The following is a 17,801-nucleotide window of genomic DNA, read 5'->3' as shown; positions in this document are numbered from 1 at the left end:
TAGCTATAGAAAATAATATTTTTAAGGAGTTTTTATTTATAATAAATAGGGTATAAACCTTTGCTATAAGATGTCACAATTATACACATGTAATACATAAATTATACATATATTATATTTATCGGCTATTTTTAGTTTAAGCGATAGGGTGGACGTCTATTTGAGTTAATTCTTTTAAATTAAATTGTTAGAAGGGGAATATCTTTATTCATTTCATGCCCTTTTTTTAAAATTTCACTTCATGCTTTGCTTCTGCGTGCAAATTACTATTATAGAAACCATTGCATAACTAGCTAACAACTTCATATCGTTAATACTAATTTTTGTAACTTCTCAATAATTCTGTTATCGTTTTCTAAAGTAAAATTAAAAAATATAATTAAAACAACGAATTGACAACATAACCGGGTAATTCAATTTCAAAGGCCGTGCTTTCCAAGTAGGAAGCACACATGCGAACCATGAGACAATAGGCTGGTCCACTACTTAAGACCCAACAGGTAACAGAGTTTAATGAAGCCACACATGGAAAATGACCCACCTGCGTGGAGCCCACTGGGACCCTTTCGTGCCGACCAACGACGAAAGATAAACTATAGTAAGAAATAACCCACCACGGTCAAAGCCACCAATCAGGGTTAACTTTAACGTCCTTCATTAACGCCGTTTTACGGCAAAGTTACCAAACAGTCACCCACCTGGCCATTTATCTTTATTTGATGGGAAAACGAAGCAAGTTAAGAGAACTGTCAGCTACAAAGGAGCCACGTGGTGGTATCTGCATCTGCCAATGTTTTAGAATAAAATCTCCTGAACCAGACACGTGTAGAATGAAAACCGTAGATGGGAGTTGGTGATCCAATTTGAAGGCGACTGATTGCGGAGTCTAGTTTAATTTAAATATATGTACCTATTTTACTCTACGAGCCGCACTATAGTTGATCGGTATGACATATATTGTGCAACCACTCATCAGTTAAGTTTTACTGAGCTCTACGTGGACGAGTACGACTTTATAGAGCCTTATGATGATCGGGTATATATTTACCGAGTCTATTTCGGACGGGTACAATATGATGATGATGATGCCCACATAGACATATGTTTTTAAAATTATAGGTGTATATATATATATGTACGTACATACGTATCATATATTTCATGTCAGTCACCCTTAGAGGCACTCAAATGTTACAGGTTCTATTTTCTCTCTCTTTACATTATTGTTCTTATTTATGCTTTCTTGTCTTACATACTCGATACTTTATTCGTATTTATTGACACTCAATTTTGACACTTTGTATTTAAAATTAACTTCTCCAAATTTTCTAGTCATTAAATGGTAAAATATACTAACATTTTTGCACATTTTAACTTTAAGTTATTGGTCCTTTTCTTTTTTCCTTTGAATTTTATATTGTGTAATTAATCTTTTTTGCTAACGCCACGTCGGTACCCGTACTCGCATTGAAGCCTTAACCGTTCGAATTAGTACCGTGCAAAACTAATTAAAGATGAACACGCTCTCTGCCAAAACTTTTTTATTTTTATTAAGGATAGAGATAAGTGGAATTACATACAAAAGAAACCAATGTGAACTTAACAAGCTTGAAGTAGATAGTCCATAAATTGTCTAGGCATTGTTGAACTGCCAGCTGTGCGTCAAATGGACTCCTTTGTCCGTTTCTATTTGGGAATTGGGACCAGCCACATACGGACATAGTGGTGTGAAATGGGACCGTCAGTCAGCTTTGTACTGAAAGACTGTTAGTTGAGAAGTTACGATTTTCACGGGTAAAATATTTATTAATGTGATCAACCAAATTGGTAAATTATTTATTCATCTAATTGAATCCTTAGTAGTAGATCCGGCAAAATTTAGTAAACATTCCATCAAGGGCACAGCAATATGAACGAGAAATTCTGTAATTAATGTAGAACATATTATCCTTTTAATTAGAGCTAATGCCATTCTCATTTCATGTACTCTCAAGATGCTAAGATTTCAAAAATATTTTAGAAAATGATTAATATTAAAGTTCTTTTTGATTTAAATTTTAGAACATTCTAGTAGATATGCGATGATTATGCTAACAAATTTATATCTCAATATTGTGTAATCAAATACTCCTTGATAAACATACAAAAAATGAGTTAATGATTGGCTTATTATTTATTAGACTAAAAATAAAAACAAAAAAAAAATGGAATAAGAAAACATTATCGAAAATTGTGTTTTTCGGTTACTATGATTTTTGTGTGAATTAGTAAAAGTTGTATGATTTTTGTGTAAGAAAATAAAGTTATATGACTTTAGTAAAAAAAAAAAGAAGTCATAATTATATGACCATTTGTGAAATTTATCCATAAATTTTAATATATAAAAGAAATTTTGCATATTCCGTTAATATAATTTTAGGTCTATTTCGCTCATTTAATAAAAGAATCATGCTAATTGATCACGCCCAACTCTAGTCCTAAAAAGGATAAGCGGTCGCTGTAAATATAATCTGGTCTAAGAGTCCGGAGTCGAATCCCACAAAGAACTAAGGTTTAGTTATAACTGTTCAATATCATTAAGAAGACAAGTTCGAATAATTCTTAAGTTAGAAATATTAAGATTCTTATGTTTAACTAATTAACTAACAATTTAAAGTAATACATTAATAACTAAAGATACTAAGTGTTGGAGATAAGATTAAGGAGGTCTAGAGTTATGATTTCCCAATTGTCGGAATCCTTCCAGCTACGTCTCCTATAATATCGCCTAAGTATTCTCTATTGATCGTGATCACTCGACTTATCGTACTTCTCTCTCGAGCAATTACAATAATGTACTAGTCATATTCTCTCGAACTACGCTAACTCGCACTTTTTCACCGCTCACTATGATCACGTCAAAAGGTTCGTTATCTCTAATACCGCTTTTAAACCCGTCATATTGATCTCTCACATACGTTAGGAGTGATGTTGCTCAACAACCACCTAAATATGTACTATTTTGCAAACAATACATAATAAATAGGCATCGTTAATTGAAAGCTCTTCAATTAACTAAAACAAGCACATAGTTGAACAAATAGAAAAATTCAAAGACTCAATTATATCAAAACGTATCAAAAATTCATCCTACAAAAGGTTCCATCAAAATCCGAGATAACATAATTAGCTATTCATAATAGTATGTAAAACTACAATACTAAAATTCATAAACAATAATGGTAAATTGGAAGAAGAAAGTGAAAAACTCGTAGAAGAATTCTTCGCCTTGCTCCTAGCGTGTTCTTGCCTCTTTCGGTCGAATCCCTTCCTTAGGTTGAATCCCCCTCCTTAGGTTGAATCTCTCTCCTTAGGTCGAATCTCTCTCAAAAGTGAGTTGAAGGACTATTTAAATGTGATAGGATTTACATGGGGCGAAATAATACAAGCCCACTTCGGAAATATCTTTTTAGGTTAGTTCGTTCACTCTCTCGTGCACACGCGAGAGTGAACGAGCGAAGTTCTTCTCTTTTTCTTTTCCTTCTAGGTCTCTCGTGCACTTCCATGCTTTTTTGCCATAATTCGCTGTTTTTTTCAAGCTCTCCTTAGCTAGCTCGTTCACTCTCTCGTGTGCACACGAGATTGAACGAGCGAAGTACTTCTCTTGTCTTTTGGTCCCGAATCAATTTCTTTTGCTCACCTTTCGTCCAACTTGCTCTTACACATAAGAATGGACGTAATGAACATAATTTACTATAACAACTCATGTAACCTCCAAAAATCACACAAGTTATGAGATGAAAGTACACCGAAAAATATGCATTTTTAGTCTTTTATAACTAACCTTTGAAGGTAATTTAATATTTTTTACCTCTTTCAACATTGATTTTAGGTCTATCTTACTTCTAAATCTAAATAGCTGAATATTCTTCACATACATTTCCATTTTCTAAACATGAATTAAATCTGTGTGAATTTTCTAATTTTTTTTCCGCTATCTCCTCCCACATCTATTCATGACTGAAAATGAAAATATATTGGTTGATGGTAATAATAACCGTTACAACCGTAGCAGTAAAAAAAGGGAGGAGAGTCCGACGAATCACAGATTCGAAACGGGCCGTGAAGGTGAAACGTCAAAAATAACGTCACCGTTTTACGTGGAGCCGCCATGCCCTGATGAACGGTGCACCCTAGCCCACGGATTTTCGTGATCTAATGTTTTTCGCCGGACCCCTGGTGGGTCCCACACTCTAACCCGCCACTTTTGGTTATAAGTACCAGCTCAGCTCTCTCCAAATTTCGCCGTTTTGCAAACAGCGTTTCTCAAAAGATTTCCAGAAGTTTCAATTCATCTTTCTCCTTTCTCCCAAAAACTCCTTTTTCATCATTTCTCAATCTCCGACACCAGAGAATTTTTCCGGCGTTGAAGCGGTTACTTCTCCGTTTATTTCACGTAAAAATCTCTCAGCTTCCCTTTCTTTCAAGGTTCGTTTGTGGAACCTCCTTTTCCGTTAACTATTTTCTTATAGAATGTACTGTAAACGACGGTTTGCACTTGTGTTTTTCAATAGTTGCTTAGTTACGGGTTTCTATGATAAATCAATGAAGTTCCAGTTTCATTGCCTTTTTGTGTGCTAATACAACCTATGAAAATGCAGCTGAAATTTATTCTGCGCCGAGTTTATGATGTACTTAGTTTTGATGTTGTTAAACTTTTATTCCACCGAATTCCCGGCTATTTTCTCTTAATTGTTTTTGCAAACCTTGTAATTCAAAGGTTTAGATGTTTTTCCTCAGCAGGCACGATTTCATTTTTTATAAATTCATGTGAATGGTTTAGTATTTCAATTTTTTGTTTAACTGTTAATCTCCTTATACGTGAAGACTTGTCAAATTAGTTCATGAATTAGTGCTTATTTAAGTTTCTTTTGGTGTATTTAGGATAATGGCTCACTCTCAAAACCAGGAGTTAGAGTATATGGTGGATGAGTACTATGACACTACTGATTTTGATGACAGTACTTTCGCGGATGAATCTCCACGAAGTACTGATGTTGATGACTCTTTAGACTCCGATTTTGAGGATGATTTCGAAGTGGTATGCGAACAAATTTTAAACTTTTGACATGTTAGTGGTGGTATTGTCAATTTTTAGTTAACCATGTTGAGTTACTGTTCTTTGATTTTGCAGAGTAAGTCAAAGACTGATACATCAGCTGTAGAAGCTAGAAATGGCAAGGATATACAAGGAATTCCATGGGAAAGGCTTAATTTTACAAGAGATAAGTACCGTGAGATGAGGTTGAAGCAGTATAAGAACTACGAGAACCTCCCCCGCTCTCGTGAAGATCTTGAAAAGGTTTTTCTTCTGCTCTTTTCCTTTCCAAAGTCGTGCCAATGCATACGAGGAGTTTATGCAATTTATGCAACTTTGGGAATTGACTGTTGGAGGAACATGTGGATTATCTTATTCACGGTTTACTGGCTTATATCTAGAGGATCTAGACTTATGTTATGTGCAGTTGAGATCCCTGAAGAGGTCTGAAATGATAGTGTGGACTATGATTAAGCACCTATTCTTAGAATTTAAGAAAAAATTAATTGATTGACGTTTTATAAAGCTGATGTCTTTTAGTCCATATATGCCTTTCCTTCAGTTGGTGATTTAGGAATCTTTAAAATGGACAACTAGTGTCCCTTTTTTTTTGTGACTATTTGGTGTCATATTGTTCCTTTTAGCTTATCCCCGTACATCTTTGGAAAATTGGATTAGTTTCATTATTTGTTTATTTACATATTTCACCAGAGTGATCATGTAAAAGTTGCTTAGTAAACAAAATTAGTAGGCCTTTGCAGCATAAGACAATCGAAATCTGTTGAATGCCAAGTTATGCCAAGTTAAAAGCTTCTTTTTTTCTAGTCTTTTCCAAGCTTCTATTTAGAACTTTTGCCGTAGCTACGTCTAAAATTTCCCTCACGATTTTAGGAGTGCAAGGAAGTAGGAAAAGGACACAGCTTCTACGACTTCCAGTTCAATACAAGGCTCGTCAAATCCACTATTGTGCACTTTCAGGTACAAAAATTCTCTGTTTTTTTTTGTTTGTATAAATCATTGGTTAACCATGATGCAGAAAGCAGTTGATTGGTCTGCTTCACCCGTAGTCTTAGTGTTTTGATGTTGATTTAGTCTCTGTTGTCCCATTTTGCATAATTCAATTAAACATGGCAAATGACTCCATGGCCGTTTTTCTTCATTCTGGCCTTTCATGTTATTATTTCCTCTTCCTTTTTTAGTTCTTCTGTAGTTTGTTATTTACATCATAATAATTTTACTCGAATCTTAGCGTGAATTTAGAGTTAACAATAGGATTTGGTCATTTTGAGTCTTTTCATTGTGTGGGCCTTAGGTTGATGATCCCTGTCACCTTTTTCTTCTTTCCATGCAATAACTGTACCTTTGCAGGTGCTATGCTCCTCTAACGTTAAGGATATTTTAATTTAAACCTTTAAGCTGTAAGCTTGCCCTCTCATTCTTCAGAGGTATGGAGTTCGTACCATTGTCGAAGAATTTAGTGAGTGTGATGCTTGATGTGGAATTACTCAAACATTAACTTTATGTACCTCTGACGCATCTTCGACAGCTTTCTGGAATAATATGTCACCGGGGCCAGTATGTTTGATGCTTCTTATGGCCTCCAAGCTGGTGAACTTGCTTCTAATATAAATTTAGTGTTAACTTGCCAATTTTCTTGCAGCTTTCTTTTTCTTCTTCTGTTTAGAACACCAAAACACTATCCTGAACTTTGGGTGTTGCCAGTTTCATTTTGTTTCTTCCACAATATTCTGGCTATCTGCATGTGGAAGCTACAAGATTTATGTAGGGGCCAATCTTTCTGATTTGCAGAATTTAGATTTCTTAAATTTTCTTTTCAGTATAAGCAGTTCTGTTGTGCCTGGATCGAGTTTTGATCCGGGAGTTTTATTCACAATATCCTTTTTGTGCAGATTGTAAACACTTAGGGAAGTGTGTCTCATGAAACTTTGTAATAGTACAAGATCCTTGTTTGGCGCTTCACTCTTGAATATTTCATCATGAATCAGCTGCATGTATTTTCAGGCCAGGGTTTTGATATGGAAGCTCAGTGGTGAGGACTGAACGTGGCTTTTGGTGGGTTTGTAATTTGTTGCGGACATAGAATGTAGTTCTTAGTCCAAGTTGCATGTTGTGTTCCATTCTAGCATCTATGTGATTGAGAGTTCGTGCGACAGAGTGGATAAAAGAGCACACATCATTTAGTTTTACAGTGTCAAACATTAAAGTTGAGCTGATGATTGAAATTTCCAAATTCCCCTTTTCGCTTTGTGTGCCCCTCTATAAAATTGCTTGATTTTATTTCTTTTTGATCTTTTTATTTCCATGGTCCTGCATTTTCAGTTGGTCACTGACTAGCTCTGTTGCCTTCCCTGCATGGTTCATGCATTCCTGGTTAGAGCCCAGTGATCATTGCATACTTCTCGGCTGTCACTTTAGAAGATATTTAGTTGATGAACATTTTTGCTGGTCATTATGTTGAGTGGTTAAGTTTTAATTCTTGTTGTCAATGTTGTTTGCAGTTTGCTTGAATTGTATTTTTCCAATTAACCAATATCATGTGGGCATTTCAATTGTATCTGTATTTCAGCCTTAAAAGCAGGATAGCGGTTATTATGTTGAGCAGCTGGGGCGAGCGTTTTCCATATGGTATGATAGGGAATATCTGAGAATTTAAGAGGCTTTTTTGGTCATTCTTCCGTTTATTTTTGGCTAACCTCTTAATGGCAGCAATAAGTTATTAAAATATTTGTGCTGCTTCATCATCTGAATCATTTAGATGTGTGAATGTGCAACCTCAAATGTCTCCTTACGTATTGTTCCATGTGATATCTCTATTAAATGCATACACGAGTTCTCAACTTCTCATTATCTTGTTTATGGTTCTATCTTCCGTTTAAGAGGGTTGCATTTTCTCCTCTTTTTATTTGTTGGAGATGGATTCTGCACCAGGCTCTTTAAGTACTTACACGGAATGGGGTGTAAATTTCAATCTGATGTATCACAACTATTGCACAGTTTTGATCATTATCTGATTTCTTTGGTACATCTTCTCTTGTAGCTGCCATCTGCAGCCAGTATCTTTTTCCATTAGGGAAAAAAGATTAACTGATCTGTGATATTCCGTTGGGCTGTCCTTTGAACTTTCTGACAACTGCATTTCTTAGTTATGTAGTGTACTAGTTGGGAAGTTTGAGATTGAGTTGTGTGTGTGTCATTCATTTGAGAGTTCATGAATTCATTTAAAAAATTTCAGTGGCATTATTGTGTGGTGTTCTGCCTTGATGAACCACATTTTGAACTTGGGAGCGTAGTTGCTGATTTATTGTCTTTGTTATGTGGTGCTCCACCGTTAATTATCACTTGTGAACTTTGGGCTCTGTTGCTTATTTACTGCTCCCAAGAGTTTTCCTCTCTTTCCTTTTCTTGTTGGTCCTTTCTACAGCACTTGGCACATTCCTTCGCAATCTAGCTATTAAGCTATTTGATTCCATAGATGTATCATGCATTATTTGGGTTGTGTTGCCTTTTATATGGACAATTACCGAGGCATAGTGTAGCTTGCTCACCCATCGTCTTTTCTTTACATCTAGTGTTCTAAATTGTGGTGAGGCATCTCTTTCGTGTCTCTCTGGCATTCTTCTTTTGCTGCATCATTTTTCCTCTCGTCATTGTTACAGTTGGCAGTTCCTGACTTCTTGGTTTCTTCTCTGTTTCGATTTATAGTATGAGGAAAGAATTACTATTCGTTTGCTTGCCCGACTTGCTTTCTAACAAACCAGCTCTATCACAGATGATATGTGTATCTATGAGTGGTAGATTGTTCAGTTGTAGCAGGCTAGCAGCTGTTCAGTCGCTAGCTTATGCGTCATTGACCACTAATATTTAGGACTAACTATATGGTGACTTTCGACTTAACTTTGTTTTTAGGGCTTTCATATGTTGTTCTCTTCTATTTTCTTTGTTCTTCTGGAGCCTGACCCAGCGAAGGAGAGAGGGGGGCGATTGATTTTTGTGGTCCATTCTGCATTGTGTTTGTGTAGGTTATTTATTCCAAATTAGATACTTCACTCTTCAGCTAGCCATATGGTTGAGACTGTTATTGAGAACTGTCTGAACACTGAACTGTACACGACTGCATGCGTAGCTTCTGATATTATCCAAGTAAAACTTGGTTCAGATATCATGATCAAGTACTGCTGTGCAGAAATGATGCTTTCTTTTTTCTTAAGCTGCATAATCTGCCAGCATTTTTCTAAAAAGTTTTTATGATAATATTTTTTTTAACAAGTGACAGCATTCTGAAGTAGTTGTTTTTGCTTTATCGGATATATTTATATTATATGATGTCATTTTTTGCTCCATTAGAAGCTTGTATGCTGTCCATTGATTAGTGTATCGACCAATTTATATTTTTGTTTCAGTTGAGGAATCTCTTGTGGTCTACATCAAAACATGATGTGTATCTGATGCAAAACTACTCCGTGATGCACTGGTCCTCACTTCTCAGGAGGGGAAAAGAAGTGCTAAATGTTGCTAAGCCATTGGTGCCCACTATGGTTAGTAATGCTTTGTAAATTTGTCTATCATTATATGCTTAAATGACTTTTGGCAGTCAAGAATTAACTCTTTGGTTTGTGCAGAAATACCCTGGATCAGTGTCTCAAACACTTTCTCGTGTGCAAATCAGCACTTTGGCTGTCAGAGATGGTTTAATGGCTGCTGGTGGTTTCCAAGGGGAGCTTATCTGTAAGGTAGGATGACAATATACTGTCTGAACAGATTTGTATTCTTCCTGAAGGTAATGGATACTGATATGATTTTAACTCGTGCAGTATCTACACCATCCTGAAGTGGCATTCAGTACAAAAATAAGTAACGAAGAGAATGCTATAACTAATGCTGTGGATATTTGTTATAGTCCTATGTAAGTCCCTGAAATTTGTCTTTCTGTAGCTTTTCTTGAATTCGTTGTGGAGACTGTTGTACCAATGCTTATATGGTTCTTTGCAGTGGCTCGATGAGGATAATCACTGCTAATAATGATCAGCAAGTCAGAGTTTTTGATGCAAAAAACTTCGCTTGCACCAGTCGTTATACATTCCCTTGGTCTGTTAATGTGAGTAGCAGGGTTTTAAATTTCCTCTTATGAAGTAGTATCACAACTTTGACAATTCTCGTTGGCTCTCTACTCACAACTCTCTATTTCATTGCAGAACACCTCTGTTAGCCCAGATGGTAAACTACTTGCTGTCCTTGGTGATAGTCCAGAATGTCTAATTGCTGATGGTCAAAGCGGGAAGGTTGGTCTCATCCATATCTTTTAAACGAGGGGGTGTTAACCTTTTAACCCTTTTAATAATTAGTTGCTCATGTGTTGACCTTTGCCTGATGCTTCAGGTTGTCAGCAACCTAAAAGGTCACCTAGACTATTCATTTGCATCATCTTGGCACCCGAATGGAACAATTTTGGCAACTGGTAACCAAGACACAACTTGCAGATTGTGGGATATAAGGAACACATCACAGTCTATAGCAGTACTCAGGGGAAGGATGGGTGCTATCCGTGCAATCAAGTTCACATCAGATGGTCGCTTCATGGCCATGGCTGAGCCAGCTGATTTTGTCCACATTTTCGATACACAATCTGATTATGGCGCCTGTCAAGAGATTGATTTGTTTGGCGAGATTGCTGGGATATCCTTCAGCCCTGATACTGAAGCTCTCTTTATTGGAGTGGCCGACCGAACCTATGGAAGCTTGTTGGAGTTTAACCGTAAACGTTGTCACCACTACCTTGATTATGTTTTGTAGTGAAAGGCGCCTGACCTTGTGGTTTAATTTAGGGCATCTGCTTGTTTGGTGTATAGTTTGCCGGCCTTCTATGACGATGATCAGAAGGCAGGCACCTCTAGGATTTGGATAACTAGTGCGATCTGGAAAGAGCTATGATGACGTTCCAGTGGCTGGCTTTCTAGGGACTGTATCTGCGGGAGTATATTATTTAAGCTTGCAGAAGGAGGAAGATTTTGCAGTAGTAAATGCAAATCGCAGTGGATTTGTATATCAGAACGAATTAAGTGGTCAAATACTTTTGTTAATGACCGATTTTACCACAATTAAAGTGTGTTCGCTTTCGCTTTGCTTTTATTTGTTTTTATATTTAATCCTTTTAACTTTCTGTTTCATTTTGCCCTTTCCTCTGCTCCCTTTTCCCCGGATCGAAGTGCCAGTCCATTGTCTTGTATCCAACAATCTAAGAAACGCAGCTCAGTCTAACGTCTCGGAGTCGGTGTGCGATTGATGCCAAACTAAGCCTCTTCTATTTGCAACGAAAGGAAAATAGAAAACGATACTGAATTTTGGAAATCAGAAAAAGACACTAACTTGCCAACTTGCTCGGGTTAAGGTAAACATTCGAAGATTAGTTTATAGATCACCGTGAGGTATCTAGTTTTTGTTCCTTTTGATATTGCTCCTTTCACGAATCTGAAAGTATTAACCGAGCTACGACAAAAGGCATGTCAACTAGGGATTTCTGTGAGATTGGCCAAAAGTTTGAACACTTGAAAAGTTGGTTTATCGTTTAAACTGTCAACGGTTATTGTCCATTTGAATTGTTTGCAATGACTACCAATTTCACCGAGTGTCAAATCCAAAATTGAACTAAACTTAAATACTTGCGGAAAAGGAATAAGGAAACTCCTTTTTTTTTTTGGTCATGAAGGAAACTCCCACTGGCAACTACAAGTCACTGATACCTATTAAAATAGGGGGAAGTATAGCAACAACAATGACAAGACTGCGGATAATCTTTTCTAATTCCTATGAAGATTATGTATTGAAACTGACGTAGACTTCCTTGAAAACAACCTTCAAGTTCAGAATTTTTTGAAGCAAAGAATGGAAATGATGCCGGCAAACGAATAGTAGGAGTAACACCTTTCGTAGTTACGAGAAACACACGAATAATCTAGCTTGAATTTGGGGTCCCCTTCGTTAACATTTACTAGAAAGTAGCAACTTGTCTTTGATCTCTCAAGGATAATGTTATCTTTTCTATACTACTAAGCTGAAATTTGTTGAAAGTTATATTGATTTGAAGGGGACTCTGGGTATATTTAGACAGACATTTATAAATTGTTAGTATATGAATGGCCAACATAGTAGCACGTGACACGTTTAATATGACTAGGTGATGAGGTTTCTAACCAGTCAACACAAGGATCCATAATCTGTAAATCGTAATATTCAATAAGGTTGTTGAAAAGGTAAATAGAGAGCCGAAAAAGAAAAGAAAAAAAAAACAAGAGTAACGCTCGATCATTTGAAAGTTGAAGTACTAAATATAAGAGTTTAATTTTTTATATACTATATCAGACCGCTTAAAACATAATTATACGTGATGATCGGTCATAAAAAGTAATTAATAATTTAAAAAATAAAATAGATCATAACTACAAGTCTACAACAAGTAAACATACATTAATAATGTAGACAAGCTTTTTAAATGGTCAAGTGCGTATAAGTTAAATTCACTTATTTAAACTTAAAGACAGAGACCCTTTACTTTAAACTGATTCACTACTCTTTGGGTTCTGTCACCGTGGAGAGTAGAAACCAATTTTTCTCTGCGGAAGCGTTTCCTATGCTCTTGTTGTTTTCTCTTTTCCAAATTCCAAGTAATAATTTAAGTGATTTAGCAGGTATTTTGGAATGTATTTTGTTCATCATTTTGATATGAGGAAAATAAAACTCATACTGATAGTATTGTATACGGTCGAAGTTGAGCTCGACTTCAACTTGGTAGATTAAGTTTGGCACATGGCGATCACGGACTGAACTCGAGTCTCACCGAGCTAGAACTCGAGGTCGGAAAACCTGCCTTCGAGGAAAATTGAGTCCGGTGTCGACCTTAGCCTCGAACGAGCTCGAGGATAACTAACAGAAGACCGAAATATCCGCGATCGGATGGATATTACGGCGAGAATCTTGGCACGTATCAGCAAGGAACCGGTAATCAGCAAATCAAGAGATTTTTACCATTTATAGAAATGTACCTAGAATAGGACTCCTCTACTTTATAAAGGGGGTCTGATAATTCATTCAAAATACGGTACCACGCATCACAAAGCAATATATTATTATTTCTAGTTCTCATTATCTTGTCATTCTGTACCGACATCGATAAAAACCTTTCTGACTCGAGTGTGATTATTCTTCAAGGCTAAGATTGTTCAACTTGTGTGATTTGCATTTATTTTTTTATTGCTTATTTCAATATTAATCTGATTTCTCGTTTTGTATCAAGTTAGATCGCGTATCCTTAAAACCACGTACAAATTCAATTGTTATCCGATTTTGAGGGTAAACAGCTTGGCACCCACCGTGGGGCTAAGTATAAAAGTGGTTATTTGATACGAATCTTCATAACACACACTACTTTATACTTGCTTTTTGAAGTGTCTTTGATTCCAGGCTAAAACACAAAATGTCAAACTCTCAATCAACACCTCTACATGTTGACAACGAGTCTGGTCATCAAGGTGAAAACAACAACATAGCGCCCGGTAACGAGGTACCACCTGCTGATCCCGGCGAAATTTCGATCGCAGATCTGATCGACGTTAATTCACATGTGGCTATCGACGCAAACTTGCCTACCGATACCGAAATTAGCGTTCGTGGTGGAGCCCGATCGATAACTCGAAACACACAAAACATTGAAGTAGACGGGATCAGTCTACGAGTGATCTTCGAAATGTTGCAGGCTCAACATGCGGCAATAGCTCAGTTGCAGAACCAGGGCCGTGCACCAAGCGGGGTTGAGCCCGATCCGCCCCGGGAAGTCACCCGTAGTGATGAACCGGTCATTGTAAGGACAAATTAACTCGAATCGGGGGCTAACCCCGAGATCATATAGATGTTCGATGAGCTGCCGAAACGGGTAGAATCAGGGGAAAAGAAAATCGAAGCTAATGATAAAAAGGTGGAGACCTACAACTCCAGGGTAGACCAAATCCTAGGAGCGCCTCCAATATTGAAAGGCCGGGATTACAGGAAGTTCGTACAATTTTTTTTCCTCCGAGCGCGGCTCCGAAGCCAATCCCCAAGAAATTGTGTATGCTCGAGATACCTAAGTATAACGGAACGACCGACCCAAATAAGCATGTGACCTCTTATACCAAGAGAGACCCTTTGGAGGACGATGAAATCGAGTCCGCTCTGCTGAAACAATTTGGAGAGACCTTGTCAAAGGGAGCTATGATATGGTACCACAATCCTAATTCTATTGACTCATTTGCTATGCTTGCAGACTCTTTCATAAAGCACACGCTAATGCCATCAAGGTCGAGACAAGGAAATCAGACATTTTCAAAGTCAAACAGAAGGAAAACGAGATGCTCAGGGAGTTCGTGTCCCGGTTTCAAATAGAACGAATGGATCTGCCACCGGTCACTGATGATTGGGTTGTTCACGCTTTCACTCAGGGACTCAATATTCGAAGCTCGGTGGCTTCACAACAGCTGAAGCAGAACCTGATAGAATACCCGACCATTACCTGGGCCGATGTGCATAATCGGTATCAATCAAAAATCAGAGTCTGAGACGATCAACTTGGGCCCCCCTCGGGGTCTGTTTATCCTGTCAGAACCCTCGACAGAATCAAGAGAGACATCGATCATGAACCAAGACCAAACATGGATCGATATCAGCCATATAATGGAGATCGGAGAAGTAGTGGATCCGGGCGAAACTCCATAAGAAACGAAAAAAAAAATGACCGAGGACAAAGTAACCGGGGAATCATGACTAAAAATAGCTTCGACAGACCCATCGGGCCTAAAGAAGCGCTGAGGCTATTAGAATACAACTTTAATGTCGATGTTGCCGCCATTGTATCAGCTATCGGGTGCATCAAAGATACCAAATGGCCTCGATCTCTACAATCTTATCCAACCCAAAGGGATCCTAACCAGATGTGCAAATATCATGGTACTCACGGTCACAGAACGGAGGATTGTCGACAGTTGGGGGAGGTAGTAGCCCGACTATTCAACAATGGACACCTTCGAGAATTCTTGAGCGACCGAGCCAAGAATCATTTCAGGAATAGGGATTCTAACAAACAGGCAGAACAAGAAGAATCTCAGTACATCATTAACATGATCATCAGTGGGGTTGATATCCCACAGGGGCCGATGTTGAAACGCACCAAAGTATCCACCACTAGGGAGAAACGAACTTGAGACTACATACCAGAACGAACTTTATCTTTTAGCGACGAGGATGTGGAAGGAATCGTACAACCCCAAAATGATGCACTGGTAATATCTGTACTCGTAAATAAAATTTGGGTTAAACGCGTGTTAATTGATCCAGGTTGCACAACTAACATCATTCGATCAAGGGTTATGGAGAAACTCGGTCTACAAGACCAAATCGTGCCTGCAGTTCGAGTTCTAAACGGATCTAACATGGCATATGAGACCACTAAGGGCGAAATAACGTTACTAATAAATATCGACGGGACCATCTAGGAGACCAAATTTTATGTGATCGAATGGGACATGAGGTACAACGCTTTATTCGGGAGGCCATAGATCCACAACACGAGGGCAGTGCCCTCGACACTACACTAGGCACTGAAATTCCCAACACCTGGCGAAGTCAAAATAGTCTACGGTGAACAACCGACTGCAAAGGAAATTTTCGCGGTCGAGGAGGTGATACCGGCGTCTGCAATCTCAACACCGAAGGATCCGAACCAGATGGTCATAAAGGGGCCAAAAAGTAATCACCGATACTATCCTCGGCAGATTCGGACAAACAAAGGGAATTCGAGGATGATAATTATGGGGTTCCCAGATCTTTTATAGCCCCCGATGATTCCGACACCACTAAATCGACGGTCGAAGAGCTGGAACAAGTCATATTGTGAGAACGCTTGCCCGATCAAAATGTATACCTGGGCACGAGGTTAAGCTCCAAACTCAGGGAAAAACTCATTCAATTTATTATAACTAACGAAGATTGTTTCGCTTGGTCCCACCTTGAATGACAGGAATCCCGCCGGAGATAACCACTCACAAGCTAAGCCTGGACCCAAAGTTTTACCCGGTCAAACAGAAGAGGAGGCCCCAGCCCGAGATCAAGCACGCTTTCATCAAGGACGAGGTATCTAAACTTCTTAAAATAAGGTCTATTCGAGAGGTTAAATATCCGTATTGGTTAGCAAATGTAGTGGTAGTCCCTAAAAAAGGGAATAAACTAAGAATGTGTTTAGACTACAAAGATTTGAATAAGTCATATCCCAAAGACTCCTTTCCTTTTGCCCAACATCGACCATATGATCGACGTCACGACCGGACACGAGATCCTCAGTTTTCTCGACACCTATTCCTGATACAACCAAATACAGATGGACTTGGGTGATTAGGAAAAAACTTCCTTCATCACTAAATACGGCACAGTTATAACGTAATGCCGTTTAGATTAAAAATGTCACTGCCACATACCAACGCCTAATAAGTCGGATGTTCGAGGAACAAATAGGAAAATCAATGGAAGTTTACATTGAAGACATGTTAGTTAAGTCCCTGCGAGCAGATGACCATTTAAAACATTTGCAGGAAACCTTAAGCATACTGAAGCGATAAAATATGAAGTTGAACCCGGAAAAATGTGCGTTTGGAGTTGGGCTGGGTAAGTTCCTCGAATTCATGGTATCCAATCTGGGAATCGAGATCAATCCCGATAAGATCAAAGTCATCGAAGATATCACGTTCGCGGACAATGTGAATGTCATGACCCAAACCGATGGGCCGCGACGAGTGCCCGAGTCCTACGTGTCGAACACCCTTAAGCATGCAACTAATATATGAAAATTAATAACATCTACTAAATTACGAGAATAACATGCGTAAGGAAAACCTGTCCAAAAGACATATATACATATACGTGCGAAATACGTAGGGCGAGCCGGCAAGGCTGCTATAGACAGCTACATGTCCAAAACCGGAAGACGACAAGGCCACATATTACCCAACTATACATGACTGTCTACAGACCTCTAACAGAATATACAACTGTACAAGGACGGGATTGGGCCCAAACCGATGGGCCGCGATGAGTGCCCGACTCCTACCTGTCGAACACCCTTAAGCATGCGACTAATATATGAACATGAATAAGATCTGTTAAATTACGAGAATAACATGCGTGAGGAAAACCTGTCCAAAAGACATATATACATATACGTGCGAAATACGTAGGGCGAGCCGACAAGGCTGCTATAGACAACTACATGTCCAAAACTGGAAGCCGACAAGGCCACATACTACCCAACTATACATGACTGTCTACAGACCTCTAACAGAATATACAACTGTACAAGGACGGGACTGGGCCCCGTCATACCCATATATGTATACAAGCATATCGTACCAAAATCCAAAGCATGCAACTAATATATGAACATGAATAAGATCTGCTAAATTACGAGAATAACATGCGTGAGGAAAACCTGTCCAAAATACATATATAAATATACGTGGGAAATACGTAGGGCGAGCCGGCAAGGTTGCTATAGACAACTACATGTCCAAAACTAGAAGCCGACAGGGCCACATACTACCCAACTATACATGACTGTCTACAGACCTCTAACAGAATATACAACTGTACAAGGACGGGACTGGGTTCCGTCATACCCATATATGTAAAC

The 17,801-nt window shown here is 38.3% G+C and overlaps 1 protein-coding gene across 1 annotated transcript; it reads left to right on the top strand.

Moving 5' to 3' along the window:
* The first annotated feature begins 4,275 nt into the window (after positions 1-4,275).
* Positions 4,276-11,224, top strand: LOC107816559 (putative WD repeat-containing protein C2A9.03). Its single transcript, XM_016642285.2, has 10 exons — positions 4,276-4,467; positions 4,924-5,080; positions 5,174-5,341; positions 5,969-6,055; positions 9,499-9,633; positions 9,718-9,828; positions 9,910-10,001; positions 10,088-10,193; positions 10,291-10,377; positions 10,475-11,224. Exons 2-10 carry the CDS (start codon positions 4,928-4,930, stop codon positions 10,886-10,888), a joined length of 1,353 nt encoding a protein of 450 aa, XP_016497771.1. The 5' UTR covers positions 4,276-4,467; positions 4,924-4,927; the 3' UTR covers positions 10,889-11,224.
* Positions 11,225-17,801: the final 6,577 nt, after the last annotated feature.

The sequence above is a fragment of the Nicotiana tabacum genome, chromosome 12 (assembly GCF_000715075.1).
Source record: "Nicotiana tabacum cultivar K326 chromosome 12, ASM71507v2, whole genome shotgun sequence".
NCBI lineage: Eukaryota > Viridiplantae > Streptophyta > Magnoliopsida > Solanales > Solanaceae > Nicotiana > Nicotiana tabacum.
This window is presented reverse-complemented; position numbering and strand designations above follow the sequence as displayed.